Source organism: Balaenoptera musculus, chromosome 14 (genome assembly GCF_009873245.2).
Source record: "Balaenoptera musculus isolate JJ_BM4_2016_0621 chromosome 14, mBalMus1.pri.v3, whole genome shotgun sequence".
Lineage (NCBI taxonomy): Eukaryota > Metazoa > Chordata > Mammalia > Artiodactyla > Balaenopteridae > Balaenoptera > Balaenoptera musculus.
Genome location: NC_045798.1, coordinates 46,947,135 through 46,964,119, shown reverse-complemented (window position 1 = coordinate 46,964,119; position 16,985 = coordinate 46,947,135). Strand labels below are relative to the sequence as shown.

Here is a 16,985-nt window from a genome sequence, read left to right as displayed (position 1 = left end):
GAATAGGAGGAAAGCAATTGTTCTGCTGTTCCTCCTCCTGTCATTTTTACCACTTGCCTCCTGACTCTTCTCCAAATCAAGCTCATCCACGCCAAGGTGGCAGCAGAATATCCTGTACAAGTGCCAGCTGTCGGGAATCTGCTGAAGACACCCTGTGCATCCCAAGCTGCCCCGTTATCCAGCCACCATCCGTGACCATTGGGACCACTTCTGATGGCTGTGGCCTCCACTGCCCCAGGGAGCATCTTCTCTAAGCAGCTCCTTGTCTCTTTCCTGGTGAGTAGCAAGCAAAGGATTAGGGAGTTCAAGCATGTTACTGTGCACTTCCTTCCTTCAGTCTGGGCTTGAAAGAGAGTAGGGTGGTAGTGGAAGGCAGAGAAGGTAGACTGGGAGAACAAAAACAGATCTGAGAAAAATTCAAGGAAGAGTCAAGAGACTTGTGACCCGGGATGGCAGGTGTTTGGTTTGCTCTTCAAATTTCCACTGCCAACCTGTTAGTTTTTCAAGGGAACTCCCTGTTCAGTCTTGCTGTGGTGTTTTTCTAAGGAGTGATGGAATGAATTCACTCCTCAGCCATTTGACCCAGGAGGTTCTGAGGTTTGCTTTTGCTGCTAGTAAATAAGCTGTACTTATTTAACATACTTAGTTCCACTGAGCTACGAGAAGAGGAAAAGGATTCTGGGTGGAGAGGTGAAATATCCAAGACTTTCTTAATTTTACCCAGGAAGGTAAAAGCTCTAAAAGAAGGACAGAGCTCTTAGTTCAAGCAAGGCGTTTAACTTGAAAAAAAAAAATAAAGAAAAATAAATAAAGAAAAATACAGAAACTTGGCTTCCACTTAGGTTTTTAATAGCTTTGTAACTGTGTACTTCATTCCCTGGTATTAAGAATGAAAACATTGGGACTTCCCTGGTGACACAGTGGTTAAGAATCCGCCTGCCAATGCAGGGGACACGGGTTCGAGCCCTGGTCTGGGATGATCCCACATGCTGCAGAGCAGCTAATACCGTGCACCACAACTACTGATCCTGTGCTCTAGAGCCCACAAGCCACAACTACTGAGGCCCGTGTGCCTAGAGCCCATGGTCTGCAACGAGAGAAGCCACCGCAATGAGAAGCCTGCACACTGCAACAAAGAGTAGATCCCGCTCGCCACAACTAGAGAAAGCCCGCGTGCAGCAATGAAGACGCAATACAGCCAAAAATAAATAAATTCATAATAAAAAGAAGTAATCACTATTTTAAAAAAAGGAATGAAAATATTATAGAAATGAAAATATTATGTCAAGTAAATAAAAAGACTCATTTTTTAAAAAGTGGTTATTTAAAGCGGAATACAAATGCAACTTTTTAAATTCCAGTTTTTAGTATTATCTGCCTAACAGAGTCATTGTAAAATTAAAGACTGTTTAAATAGGCTGACACGATATAGTCAATAAACTTGGGCTGAGTTAGAAAAGAAACATACATCCATAATATGACTGATGGTTTTCTTTCCTCCTCCCAAATAGTGGGTCCCATAACTCTAGAAATATGTCCTCAGAGAAAAATTGTTTATAAAATTGACTTAACTGTTCTAGCTCTATTTTTTTAATTGCATTTTAATTAGTATCTGTATTGGTCAAGACTTTTTTTCTTAATCTTTTCTTTTTTTAATTTATTTATTTTATTTATTTATTTTTGGCTGCATTAGGTCTTCATTGGTGCACGCAGGCTTTCTCTAGTTGCAGCGAGTGGGGGCTACTCTTCCTTGCGGTGCGTGGGCTTCTCATTGCGGTGGCTTCTCTTGTTGCGGAGCACAGGCTCTAGGCACGTGGGCTTCAGTAGTTGTGGCACACGGGCTTAGTAGTTGTGGCTTGCAGGCTGTAGAGCACAGGCTCAGTAGTTGTGGCGCATGGGCTTAGTTGCTCCGAGGCATGTGGGATCTTCCCGGACCAGAGCTCGAACCCATGCCCCTTGCATTGGCAGGCAGATTCTTAACCACTATGCCAGCAAGAAAGCCCTGTCCTAGCTCTGTTTTATATTTAAATAATAACGAAACTGTCATTTGGAAAAACAGTAGAGGAAGCAAATAAACAGAAAATGCCGAGAAAAATAAGTAAAATAGGTTTTGAACTTACATTCACTTTTAAACTGATAGCTTTTCTCTTATTTTTCAGGTAGTCTCTGTCTTCTTTCCTTGAGTTAGGTATATAGCTTTTTAAAGCAATATTTGTGTCTTGAATTTAATTAAAACTATTTACCCTGTTGAAGTCTACTCTCTAAATTTTGAAATGCATTTCTTTTTAGACTAGTTTTGTGAATGAGATCATTTAGACTTTGAAGTTTATGCAAAGCCAGTCCAAGGAGTAATTTGACATCAGTGAATATTTGTGGACATTGGTCTTCAGACGGTTAAAAACATCCTCGAATATTTTCTCGACTTAACTACAGGTCAGATTGCTTGGGGCTGTGAAAATGATGATTTGTGTACAAATATGTGATTATTGTATTCCAGAGTTAAGTACTTTCTTCATGCTAAGAAATCAGAATGACATTTACAAATGGCCTTAGAGATGATAAACTCTATATAGAGTCAATGGTTTGTAACACATTTTCTTGAAAGGATGCAATACAATTCGGGTTCTAAGAACTCTATTCATTTTAATTTTTTCATTGATACTAAATGACTGTTGTGTCCCTAAAGCCACTTTCTTTGCTGTTTCCTTTTAAAATGAATATGAAAAATATTGAAGGATTGGAAGATTAATTTGTTTCTGAAATTGACAATACTTTTATCAATAAGACAAAACTGTAATGTGAAAGTTTGTTATCAAATGTAATTCCTGATTTTTTTCCTTCCTTTGAAGTTTTAATATTATTTTGCGATGCTTGTCAGAAAACTTCTCTTCAGGTTCCTTCTCATCTTCAGGCTGAAGCACTTGTAGGCAAAGGTGAGAAACCATGTTATGAATTTCGCAGTTTTAACTACTACATTTAGCTTCCAGCTGCTCTTGTAAAGTTTGGGATAAAAGCCATATGGTAGCTACTTGCATTAAAATTCGACATGAAATGAAAGATAAACTACTTGTTTTTTGGTAGTGGTTAGAAACAATTAAAGTACCAAGTTAGCTGTACACTTTTCTTGCCAGAAAAATTAGCAAACATCAGAGGGCTAAATTATCTTAGTTTAGTACAAAGAGAGGCACCAAAACCAGAAACATGTTTTAGTTTCCTATGACTGATCTGCTTCCAACATTCTTTAATTGATTACATGTAAAACAGATGTGTCAAAATTGAAATGTCCCAAAATAAAATTTATGCTTGAGTTTGATTACAATGACCAAGTACCCATCGAGAATTTATGTGATCTATTTCACAGAATAGCTTCTGAAAGTCAAATAAAAATTTAAGTAGTCTTACTATCACAGCCATACCTGAGGCATGGGTTGGATGTTCTGAGTCCAGGGGTAACATTCCTTTCATCAACGTTTTTCATTAGCCTTAAGTTTACATCTAGAAAAACACACCTTGTATACAGAAGTGGTAGACTTCTGTATACTTTGCCCAGCGCTTTGAGGTTTTGAATTAATCCCTTATATCTTTTAAAAGCACTTAAAAGGTACACAGTCTATACTCTAAAGACACATAGTAAATATGGTAAATATATTAAATATGAATCAGTAAAGGAAATATTTTGATACAACCACTAAGCATTATTAAGCTTGGGGTTTATTAAGCCTCCAAAAGATTTTATAGAATTAGTACTTGCAGTATTGCTGAGAACTATTACTTAAGTATAGACCAGTTTTCTTATTTTTTGCAAGATAGTTTTAACTATCACAGATTATTGCAAACAAATTCAAAATCTGACATCATACAGTTTACTACATATAATAGAAAACAACACATTTGTACATATACATGAGTTAAAGTGTAAACAATAAATCCAGTGACATTAAAAATATTTTATGTCTGTTCATAAATTATTTTATGATGAAAGCAGTGGAAACGGTGACTCCATCCATTTAATTACCTAATTTTTATGGCCTCTAAGTTTTAGAATAGTAATTACTCCACACATTCCAAGTGTCACCTCTCCCTTTTTGCTTCTCATGCACTAACTGGAGGTTGTCATTCCTGTAAAATTTGTTCTATTCTTGTTTCATTTTACAAATTACAGTGAAATTTCTTCCCTGCAGTGAATCTGAAGGAGTGTCTCCAGTCGGCCAGCCTAATTCAGTCAAGCGATCCTGACTTCAGAATTCTAGAAGATGGCTCCATTTACACAACACATGACCTCATTTTGTCTTCTGAAAAGAAGAGTTTTTCCATTTTGCTTTCAGACACTCAGGGACAGGAACAGAAGGAGATAGAAATTGTACTGGAAGCAGGAGGAAGGAAGGTATATTAGGCAAGACTTAAGCACAATAATCTGCTCACAAGAGCCCTTCATCTCATCTACTTCCTTCTGTGCTAAAATTATTGCTCTTGAATGCTCACTTGTTTGTCTATTCCACTTATAATTAACATACGTAAAGACTAGACTGTTTTAAGGAATAATAGGGCTATTTACAACTGGTGGAAAAATGAACAATGCAGTAGCCAGGGAGCAAAGTCAGAATATCAAATGTTTTCAGGTGTGGCAATAAGAGCAACCTACCTGCAGAACAAGGCAAGATGGGTCAGTGAAGATTGATTCTGGCTGGAGATGTGGTGCTCCACCCTGAGTGGCTTTCTCCCAAGTAACTATGGGTTTGAGTCTCTCTTTAAAGAGAAGATGAGACCGTCTACAGTTTATTCCCATCTTAATAGAACATTTTACGAGGTCCCTCTCTTCAGAGAATGCCGTAGGGCCGGTCCACCGGATTGGTTTGAACGTCCTGACTCTAAGCTCGTCTTGTTGCAGTGAGTGGTGGTAACCAGCGAGTGGGAAGGGAGAAGCTTACTGGAATTCACATAAATCTCACTTTAAGCAAACTCTGCACGATGAATCTGGTTTTATGAGATGATTTATTAATAAGGGACTCGATTTATAAGAGACTTTCCCCGCTAAATTTGTTTTGATTACAAGAACTCTTCATCAAATTTAGAATATCCTTACATATTACATATACTTTACATTTGTTATACATTTAGAATAAGGCTTACAAAATATTATTTTATGTCCAAATTGTAAGGCGTCTCCATATCACATAAAATAAAATATGCTGGAACACACGCTGACCTGCGTGTCTTTATATAGGTATACAAATGCTTTGCACAGTAGCTAGTATTTTAACAAATTTTCATTGTACCACTTCTAGTGGAATAAAATCAATTCTTTTTTTTTTTTTAATAAATTTATTTATTTATTTATTTATTTATTATTTTTAGCTGTGTTGGGTCTTCGTTTCTGTGTGAAGGCTTTCTTTAGTTGCGGCGAGCGGGGGCCACTCTTCATCGCGGTGCGCGGGCCTCTCACTATCGCGGCCTCTCTTGTTGCGGAGCACAGGCTCCAGACGCGCAGGCTCAGTAGTTGTGGCTCACGGGCCCAGTTGCTCCGCGGCACGTGGGATCTTCCCAGACCAGGGCTCGAACCTGTGTCCCCTGCATTGGCAGGCAGATTCTCAACCACTGCGCCACCAGGGAAGCCCAAAATCAATTCTTTAATATTTGTTAATGGATTATCTCTTTTTAGGCGGATCAATATTTCTCAAGATAGCATCTTTCACCAAAACCCTATAAAGTTCTGGTTGGTTAAGTGACAAGTGATTAAATCAGGAAATAGGTGAAACTGGTTCTTAATCCGTGTGTGTGTGTGTGTGTCTTATTAATAAAAAACAGAACTTATGAAAAATAGAAATTTTGGGGCATTATCCATGATATTGTTATATACAATCGTTACTTATTTTCTTCACGTTACTATATATGTGAAAATCATAGTATCTAGAATGATAAGCAATGCTATATTTCTTCACCTCTCATCAAATGCAGATTCCTAAGAGATATCCCAAAAATACAGACCTCAAGCGAAGCAAGAGGCGATGGGCGCCTAGTCCGTGTTCGCTGATGGAGAACTCACTAGGTCCATTTCCACAGCACGTTCAGCAGGTACATTCCATCTTGTTTGATTTTATACATTAGTTTTGCTTCTTTGTTTTTAAAACTTTCCTTTTGAATTGAATTGAATTAGTACCTGTTGGTACTAATAAAGATCATCTCTTCACCAGAACTAGGGTCCTATAGAAGAGAGTCAGTGTAATTTTATCACTTCCCTCCAAAAATCCCATTTAGAATTTAGAAACAAGTTGCATATTTTGAGTTTCTGATGCTTGTAGTTCTCCATCCAGATTCTCCTGAATACCCTGCCAGATTTTAGCATTCACGTACAGAGGACATGCCTACAGATTTTGCATGATTCAGTTCTCCCTTTAATTAGCACTTATCCTCACAAAAAAAAGGCCAGTATTTCTGTTTTCAAAAAAAGTGCTATCGCTGCCACATAACCGAGTGTAAGCATAAGCCAGTTTCGAAATTATGCAATTCATGAAGTATTAATTGTGGGAGAAAAGTTGCATTATTTCTGTTTTTTTAGTCACAAAATTTCCATTCCAAATAATTCAAAATCACTGAAATCATTACTATACTTTATAGGAATAAGCATAAGTGAATAAGAATTGTAAAGGAATATTCAACGCCAGGAGTTTTCCATACATATGCAGATAACTCAAAAGAATTTGGGATCAAATAAATGACAGTTTGTGGCTTTGCACCTTGCAGGATATGATTAAGAATTTGAAAAACATGGGGGACAGCGGGTAGACAAGCAGAGGAAAGAAAGAATAGATATGTAGGAAAGAGAGCAAGTGATACAAAATAAACCATCACAAGAGATTGGGTTAAAAATATTTATCACGACATATTTGCTCCTTTCCTAAATTGTCACTTATTGTTACAGGTCCAGCCTGATGCCGCACAGAACTACACCATCTTTTACTCCATAAGTGGACCAGGAGTAGACAAAGAGCCCTTAAATCTGTTCTTCATAAATAAAGACACGGGGGATATCTTTTGTATATGAAACATAGACTGTGAGCAGTATCAAGAGTTTCTGGCAAGATGATTGCATTATTAATTCAGAATTATGTTTTTTATTACAGGTTTAATATTTTCAAGCTGTTTATTTATGTATCAGAAGAATCAATTATTTCTTTTAATATTTTAAATAGTGTTCATGTGTAATATAAACTTCAAATTTCTATTGGTGCCATAGATGAAGGAAGATAATGGATGTCACAAGGGAAGAAAGTGGGGGAAAGTGATAGAAAATATAATAACAATGTTAAAGGACAGGTTTTGATCTGTATAATCCTGGGACAATAACAGTGAATTTTATTGAGTTTAAAGTTCCCTATAATAACTTAGCCCAATTATTCTCAAACCTGACTGTACATTATAAATCACATGATAATCAAAAAAAAAAACCTGATGATCGGCCGATTTCCAGAAATTCTGATTTAACTGTTCTAGGATGGGGCCCAGGCAATTGAAAATTTGAAGTCACCCAAGGTGATTCTAAATGTATCTTGAGGTTAAGATCCCCTGCTTTAGCCTCTTGCGTTGCACTGACCTTCTTTTCTTTCTTTCCCTCTGACTGTCCTTCAGCAACAAATATCTTGAATTTCAATTTCTGTCCTCAGTCATGCAAAATGAACTTACCAATTCATCTTATTCCATCTAATCTTTTCCAAAGAAAAATTCGAACTCTTCTGAAAATTAAATCCTTTGTTTTTCTGTTTCAGCTTCACATATCTCCTTAGTGTTCTGATACCTAATCTGACATACAAGAGAAATTTACAGTGAGTTTCAGCGTGATGGTGAATGAAACTGTTTAAGCACGTGGTATCTTTGAATTATAAGAGTGTAGTAAAGGAATTCTTTGCTCAAGGAGTACATGAAAGGGAAACTGATACTCGGGCAGTCCAGAAAGTAATATCTTAGCAGACATATGAAAGATGAGTAGGAATTGGTGGCCACAGAAATGCAGCCATGAAAAAAGTCAATAAATGGTGCCATGGAGTGGGAGGAGGTAGCTAAGCGTTCTAGGCAAAGGCATCAGCAACAGAAAGACCCATCGGTTTAAAAGAAATCAACAAGAACAACAAGAAACCCTGGCAGGAGTGTAGTTTGAAGCTAAGGAAGACTGTGAAATATGAGGCTAGAGCAATGAGTAAAGATCAGAGTGTGAAGGACCTGATATTTCATGCTAAGGACCCTATGTTAAGGATGTCAAAGCACAATATAAGGTAGTGACATTTTTGAAACAACATAAATGTTCCACTTTAGGGATTTCATAGTTAAATAAAATGCTTGGATTAGAATGAAACATTTTCTGTATAATATTATGTTCCCTTCCAAATTCTCTAGAATAAATATACTTTACTCATAATAATATCAAACTCTTACCTTAAAAAATAGCTTACATAGGGTCTTATTGGAGAAGTATGCTAATCACTACTTTAAACATTTTGATCTTTTTATCAAAAAGCCAAATAAATAATTGATAAATATGTATATTTATATACATGCACATGTAAATATATAAGTTCTCTGCTGCTTTTATAGCTTCTTCATAGGAAGAAAAGCTCTAACACTAGCAGTCACTCTTGTGGAGAAATAAAAAGCTGCCTGCTCTGTACGTTGTGATGTACACTTCATTTCTTATTCTGCTGATAACATGCTGTTTATGGATTTTTGAGGTCTTTAGCTGCTTCTCACTGGTCAATCTGCTGTCTCTTTTGGCTGCTTATTAAGATCATTGCAAGAGGGAAGGGAAAGAGAATAGTTTATAATTAAGATAAGTTACTGGGAATTCCCTGGCGGTCCAGTGGTTAGGACTCTGCACTTTCACTGCTGAGGGGATATATATGGTCAGGGAACTAAGATCCCAAGAGCCATATGGTGTGGCCTAAAATAAAATAAAATAAAACAAAATAAAATAAGTTACTTCACTACTTTTTGACGTCTTTTAAAGGACAAAGGAATAAAATAGTTTGGAAATTTTGCTCAAAGTTGGCCTTTTGAGTAATTTTCCTTCAGAATTACTTGTGTTTCTCTAGTTTCCATTAACATGCTTAAGATTGAATTGACATTAAGAAACACCAACTGCAAATCAACAAAATTCATAAAGTATAACAAACCAGATGTAAACATGGTACAAGTTGTAAAATCACTTGAGACAATGTGGAATAGAAGCCTTATCTGTCAACGTAGAGGTTAAAATTAAAATAGTATGCCTTTGCTTTTCTATCAAATCAGTTTCATTTACTGTTTTATACTGGAAAGCTTATTTCTCTGGAAATTAGTGGATCTTCAGTATCTGCCACTTTTGCTTTTAGTCTTGGACAAGTCGCAACTTCAAGAATCTTGTTTTCTTCTCTGTTTTATGGGCTGCTAATTGTTGTCTTATCTACCTCAGAGCTGTTGTGATCATTAAATGCCATAATGCTGACAAAATCACCATATAAACAGTAAAGTTCTCTAAAAATATTCTAATGGCAGATCAAATAATGCACATATTCCAGAATTTTGTCCTCAAGACTGGGGCTTTTGATGGGATTTTCCAATTCTTTGCTTTTATCTAACCTATTTGAATGTTAAGTGTTAATAAATTATTGTTGTTCGAAATAATTTGATTTCCTTGATTATTGGGAACAGGGTCTAATTCAATACATATCATTACTGTGCTCCCATTTGTTCTATTGCCCCATGTTGTATTGTTTAATTTTGGCTGGTAAAGATTTTTCTGGATGGGTCACACCATTATTGCAGTTGGAGGAATTTGTTTTAAACCATTCAATGCATCTAGTCTTTTAGGGATTTATATAAGGCCCTTTTGCAAGTTTTTTAGAGAAGAGTTGTATAAGAAGTGAATTTTCTTCAATAATTCCAAGTTATTTTATGAAAGAAAGCAGCTGCAAACACTATTCCTCTTTGAATGTTGAGGAGAGTCTGTACGTTTTATAAGTTTATAGGGAAAAATCAGCTCTATCTGGTCCCTTCTTACCTATCCAGCCAGAGCCTTACTATCTTGTAACATATGATTTCTTTTCCAGACACACAAGTCTATCCATTGTCTTTAAATTCATGTTGCTAGTTACATTCTGTACACACTCAGCTTTGGTGTCACTGCTCTCTCCCTTCCTCTGCCCAGTCTACACTCAATACCCCTCTCTACAAGGGTAAATTCAAGCCCCAACTTCTGTTGACAGCTGTTTACACATTCCCAAAGATGAGAGCAATTACAGAGATAAGGGCAAATTATAGTGCAAAAGGGCTAAAAGACATGAGGTTCTTCAAGCTACAGAAGAATTCAAGGGGGAAATATCACAATAGTAGACACAAGAAATTTAAATAATACTCTTCTAACCTAGGTAAAAATATGACTAATTCTACTAGAGTATAGTATTCTATTTATAGGTATTGTAACAATATCTAAATATATTATTATTGCTTTTAATAGAGAATAATGGGAACTAGACTGCAAAACCATTAGTTTTATTGAGCTTTCTGAAACTGTTGCTTTAGTGATTTAGTAATTATGAAAATATTTATAATTAGTTTCTTTATCATATGAATATTAGTGGATTCTCCTAGGGATCCAGGCTGTGGTTTAAAGTTCAGCTGCCTTTCTAGTTTAAATCATCTTTACAATAATTATTTGAATTTTTATTTATTTTGGAGATGCTCAGCACATTAATAGTGAAAAATCAAACTAGTACCTGAAATAGTACCAGAAACAAAATCACTACATCTGAAAATCAGTGGAATGTAGAATAATGATATTTATTTGTAGTTGACCATCAGGACCTATTTTAAACTACAAGTGATTATACAGCAAGAAGTAGATGATCATTTCCATTGAAGAGAAAAACTAGCAAAAATTAGTGTAAATTACAGCAGGATGGACTTAGGTTAGATAGGGAGATGTTTTAATACCAACGTGATGAAGTAGAAGAATTCATTACAAGTGGTCCCATAGAATGTTTATGACAGTTTTTACAGAGGGCAAACTTAAGGGGTGGTTTATTTTCCTAAAAAAAAAGATGGATGGAATTGAATGCAACAAGATATTTATTGGTGAATTACCCAATGTAAGGCACTGTGTTAGGTGCTTCAGTCACACAAATATTCTAAGTCTCAGGCTTCACCCCGGAGGACAATTGGAAACTAATTGGGACATAAAACAATTACATAGTTTTCTCTAGCCAAAACTCTCAAAATGACAGTAGTTTAAAGAAAGAAAAAAATACATCAAATATGAGGGGAGAGGGAGGGATTGATAGGAAGGCTGAATAGTGTGGTGGTAGCGGTGATGGTGGTGGTGGTGAAGTGGTGATAATATACTCCTGTATCCCTGAGTGCAGAATTTATTAAGATACAGGGATCAGACTGACAGAAATCAAAGTGTAAGTTTTATTACTGAAAAAGCCCAGCTGGAGGTTGTTTGGGGAAAAGTGGAAAAGGGAACAGAGAGAACATGAATGGTTATTTCAAAGCCTTCTGTCCTAGAGATTGGAGTGGAAATTTCTTCCCCTCCAGGTTAGCATGTGAAGATGAAATGTTTCCTCTCCACACAACAGTGAGGATTTTGTGTTACTTTGGTAGATGATAGGAAGATCATTGAAGAGTCTGGTTAGCTAATATCATGATTAAAATTGTGCTTTGTGGAAATGCATCTGACTCCTGAGGGCTACATAGTTTGGAGAAGGTCAGTTAGGACAGCTGTGGGAAAGTTGGTAGGACATGTGTGTAGGATACAATATGAAGGTTGATAGGATACATTTGGAGTCACATGAGGATAATAGCATTGAGAATAAAAAAGAGAAGTGAATGACGGAGACACAGAAATGCTGTAATCTCTAGAACCTGGCAACTGACTATAATATAAGGCTAAAGAGGGGGAGGAGTTAGATACCTGAGATTTTAATCCTGGTTCATTTTAGAAAATGGTTAAGGTAGGGAAATCAGGAAGGCTAGCTGTGGTGAAGAACTGAGTTAACACAGACTTCACTTTGGGCAAGTTTAGTTGTTCCTATCAGTGAAGAAAATCTGTTTAACTCAACAACCAGTTACCAGAAAACTTCAGAAATAATTTGATGGTATTTAAAGAAAAAGGGCATTAAATCTTCACATTTGGGACCAAGATATATCATTTTGAGATAGAGTTTGGAATATATATGATTTTATTAGCATTTTTACTACACAAGAAATACATGTTACTAATAGAAAAATGAGAAAATACAGGTAGAGAAAAGAACACAATCGAATCACCCAGAAATAGTTGATATTTATATGTGTATATAAATCTACAAATAACTAGAATCACATTTTGTATAAACTTTAGAAAAAAATACTTGTTATTAGCATGACTAGGGGAAGTCTACGTGCATTCCAACAAGCAGAGGTGCATGCAGTTAATTCAGGGAACAGAGTAGCCTCCTTCAGCTGGAGTGTGTGGTACTTGGTGAGAGAATAATGAGAAAGGATTGAAGCCATAGGGCAGGCATAGTCTGTGCTGCTGTGTTGTCTCTCTGTTGCATAAGTTCTTAGTGACATAGGCCTTTGCCAATGATTTTTTAAAATATTACATCTTTTCCCAACCGCTAGGTTGAATTTTGTGCCTAATTTTTTATTCAAGAATTAGCTGATGGTGTTTGTCTGCCTTTCAGATCTACATCTATGCAACTACTGTGGACGGTTATGCACCTGAGTACCCACTCACCTTACTATTCAAAGTTGAAGATGATAACGATAATGCCGCATATTTTGAAGACAAAGTGACTGTCTTTAGTGTGCCTGAGAATTGCCAAACCGGTAAGTTCACATCTTAGGAAAAACATGAGAATTTTGCTTCAGTTGAATTCTTCATTAATGTTTTAGGCACAGTTATGCAAAACATTTTTAAATGCTTGACTTTCATGGATATTCTACATAAAACTTTGTAGCCTTATAAGATCATAGGCTCTTCAAAGGCAAACCTTTTTGTGCTCATTTTCTAGGCACGTGTAGAAGGCAGCTAACTGATACACAAAGTTACTAACTTTGTTAGATTAATCCACAATGACAAAGGCTGTTTATATTTTCTATTTTGATCATGTACATATGTGTCCCAGATGTATTTATAAAGCAATAGAGCATTTGAATCTTTATAAAGTCGCAATACATTTTCAAGGACCCAGAAGTAGATTATGGTATGGCAATGCTGATCTGGCTTATAACAACATAGGCATTTCTTTACTTAGCTTATTTTCCAAACAAATTGAAAACATTTTAAACTGGTTTGATGCTCTCAGGACCCAAGATTGTGACCTCATCAAACCACAGGGCATAACAAGTCTAGTTCATTCTCAAAAATCGCAAGATATGTTCTTAGTTTCTATGTGCATATTTAATATTATTTTCCCACAATAAATGGTTTGCTAAAGTAACATTGCCAATACTCTGATTTCTGAGCCATAAAGCTTGTCCAGATGATATTCAGACTGTTGCATAATGTTTGTCTTGTATGTATTAACAATTCAGCACATTTAGTAAAATATAAAAGCATAAAACCTTTGTTATCATATGCAAAGCTGTGCTTTTCCTTTAACATTATCAAGTGGGGTATAAAAGAAACAAGATATACAGAGAGGGTCCCATCCAAAAATGGCCCATGAACTGGATTGGGAAGAAGAATTTGAGAACCACTGTAACCAGCCGTGGGGTGGGTGTTCTCACATATGCAGAACACAATCATGTTATCCACAGTAGCCACCTAATTGAAGTTTCCAGGTTAGGGGAACTTGGAAGCATGTAGATACTTATCTACTTATCTGTAAAATCAGTCAAATTCTGGGTTTTTTGGGAGAATATGCCACAGCAATGCCTTGATTTTATTTTTGTTTGTAATTCAATTATATCGCTATTTTAAGTTGTTGACAGTATTGGATTTATCTAAACAGGAACTTCAGTGGGAACACTGCCATAGACCTCGATGAACCTGACACTCTACATACTCGTCTGAAATATAAAATCTTACAGCAAATTCCAGACAATCTAAAGCATTTCTCCGTACATCCAGACACAGGTGTCATCTACACGTTTACTGGATAGAGAAATAATGAACTGCTTAATTAATTTCTCAATCACTAAACTATGTGTAAACTGATCATGAACTCCCAAAGAAGTTACAGTAAGGCCCCCAGTGGCCACCTCTCCAAGAATGTTTCCGTAGAGGCTATGTTTAGGGCTTCTCAGGACCCTTCCTTTGTCCCTACAGAGACTATGGGAAGGTACAAGGTCTCACTTAGAGATCATTGACCTGGTTTGATGTGTGGATGCTAAAATAGCTTTACATTTTAAAATGTTGTATTAGAAACATCAGCTTTCCACTGTACTGACTGAAATATCTCTATTTCTATATTTGTATTTATGGTGGCTTTTTTTGAAAAAAAAAATCAAAAAAGAATGTTTGTAAAATAGTCAGAGCCTGAGAAATGGCTATGAGAATCACAAGTTACAGGAAATATAAGTGTTCATCAGTGTACCTTTTTCCTTTTTTTCAGAAATGTGATATGTACAAGTTAATAATGGAAGTGCGAGACATGGGGGGCCAATCTTTTGGTTTATTTAATACAGGAACAATTACTATTTCGCTTGAGGATGAAAATGACAATTCACCATGTTTTACAGAAACTTCTGTGAGTATATCTCTGTATTCATTTATCTAGGTTCACTTACTTTTTCAAAAAACAAATCTGGAATTTGGTAGCTCTGTGAGATTACACATTTTGGTTTTAATAGCTACCACTTACAAATAACATTGGCAGAAAAATATGATTTCTGTAAAAATAATCAAATTGCCAGTTATTTCTGGATGCTAGGAAAATAGCTGCTCTCTTGGCCATCTACAAGTTCTTAGCTCTTGAGTTCATTCATGTAGTCAATGTTTCTTGGATGCCAAGCTCTGGTATCAGATTCTTTGTACTTAAATTCCTTTTATAGAGTGAAGGAGAAGAGGGCATCTGCCTGTGTTCTTTACACCTCAACTTCATAAGATAACGAAGGGACTAGTTTACATCTTCTGCTTTGCTGGAGAGTCAGTAGTACAGGTTGCCCACTGCCATCTATACACAGGCTCCTTCTGGGTTATATATGAGCAAACTTTTACTTAGGAAATACACTAAGTAAATAGTGTACTTCAGAATAGAGACAAATCTGAGGGCTTGAATGATTAGGAAAATCACCTCAGAGAAGTTGAAAAGTTAAGACATGAGTTAGTCTTTGAAGAATGGATAAGATTTGAAGCAGCATTATTAGTTTACTGAGGAAAGAAGTGAGTTTATGTGTTAAATGTGTAAATTCTTCCCATTGTAAAATTGCACATTTCCATATCACTTTGCTTTCTTTGTCTTTAAATATAACTTTGAGTAACAAAATCACATAATTAAAATCATTAATTTATAATAACAAGAGACAATTGTTTCAGTATTTTACAGAAGTAGAAGAAAACAGAATTGACTTTGAGATTTTACGGATGGCGGTGTATGACCAGGATTTGCCAAACACACCTCACTCAAAAGCTGTATACAAGATACTACAGGGAGATAAAAACTGCAACTTCAAAATTAGCACAGACCCAAATACAAATGAAGCGGTCTTGTGTGTTGTCAAGGTAAAAAAAATATATATATATACATATATATACTCAATATTTATGTAAATATACATATATAAATATATATACACATATATGTATCAAGCAATGCTTTACAAGATTCTAACTTACACTTGAGCATATATATATATATATATATATATATATATATATATATAAAAGTAATTCCTGTATGTATATAGCTAGAGTGTTGCAATGCAATGCTGAAATGATTTATATTGTTTCACACATAAACCTTTTATTATTATTATTTTATCCTCATTTTCTCTTAGAGGAAAGGCATGGCCGGTACAAAACTGATTGTTCTATATACGAGGAAAACCAAGGCAGAGACATGTTGAATGAGTAAATAGATACTAGCCTTAGAAGAGGTCTTAGACACCCACTTATCTAAATTCCTTACCTTATGAAACACAAGACAGAGAGAAATGGAAGAATCAATAAAAAATCAACCTCTTGACTTTTCAATTCCCTTCATGCTCATATTATACTTTTACCACTCTATAATGTATTTTATAAGACAGACCATTTACTAAATATTTAGTAGCTATTCCCATTAATTCCCCTATATTTGAGGTAGCCAGTGCTTTGGGATTTTTAAAATTTAATTGCATTTACTGGCTCAGAGGGTGATCACTTTAACTGAACTTGTTTTCTTTCTGAGTCTTTCTACCTACACTACTCACTAACCTCTTACATCTTTTCTTGTTAATTTCTTGGAGACAGTGTATTTTCTTAAAAGTGATATGCATAAATTTTGCATTCCTTATAAAACTTTTAGAAAATGTCCTTTAATTATAACACTGCTTATTTTTCCTTTCTTTTTTTTAAATTTCTTTTTAAAATATTTTTGGACTTTTTTCTAGATTTCTTTCTTTCTTTTTTTGTTATTTTGATAGATTTTAGTCTCTAATCATTTATTGTTTTGGGATTCTTTCTAGTTACTCAGTTCATGAACTAACAAATTCGTATATAATATACTTTGAAAAGGTGCTGCTAGATAACATGATTATATCTTTTGACTCAGATACTCAGAGTAACTGCTCCATTATAGCCAAATCTCATGTCCTAGTAGTCTTATTACTGAACCAAACTCAGGTCCGCTCGCCCGCTGGCAGTGAAGCCAATCTACTGACACCAGGTTGTAGTGAAGGAAAGTGCAGCTTTATTGTAAAGGTGCCAATACAAGAAGAACAGGTGGCTTGCGCTCAAAAACTCCAAACTTCCCTAAGGATTTTAGCAAACCATTTGTAAAGGCAAGGTGAGGGAGGGGTATCCCAGAGTATGTGATCAGCCCCTGCACAAT

At 35.7% G+C, this 16,985-nt stretch overlaps 1 protein-coding gene across 1 annotated transcript in view; it reads left to right on the top strand.

Moving 5' to 3' along the window:
- Window positions 1–213: 213 nt before the first annotated feature.
- The window catches only part of DSC1 (desmocollin 1), a 29,516-nt gene continuing 12,744 nt past the window's right edge, over window positions 214–16,985 (top strand). Inside the window, 9 exon segments of the mRNA XM_036823490.1 lie at window positions 214–280; window positions 2,850–2,933; window positions 4,182–4,384; window positions 5,956–6,072; window positions 6,920–7,075; window positions 12,693–12,841; window positions 13,965–14,108; window positions 14,555–14,702; window positions 15,491–15,676. Of these exon segments, the coding sequence (XP_036679385.1) occupies window positions 214–280; window positions 2,850–2,933; window positions 4,182–4,384; window positions 5,956–6,072; window positions 6,920–7,075; window positions 12,693–12,841; window positions 13,965–14,108; window positions 14,555–14,702; window positions 15,491–15,676 (1,254 nt within the window).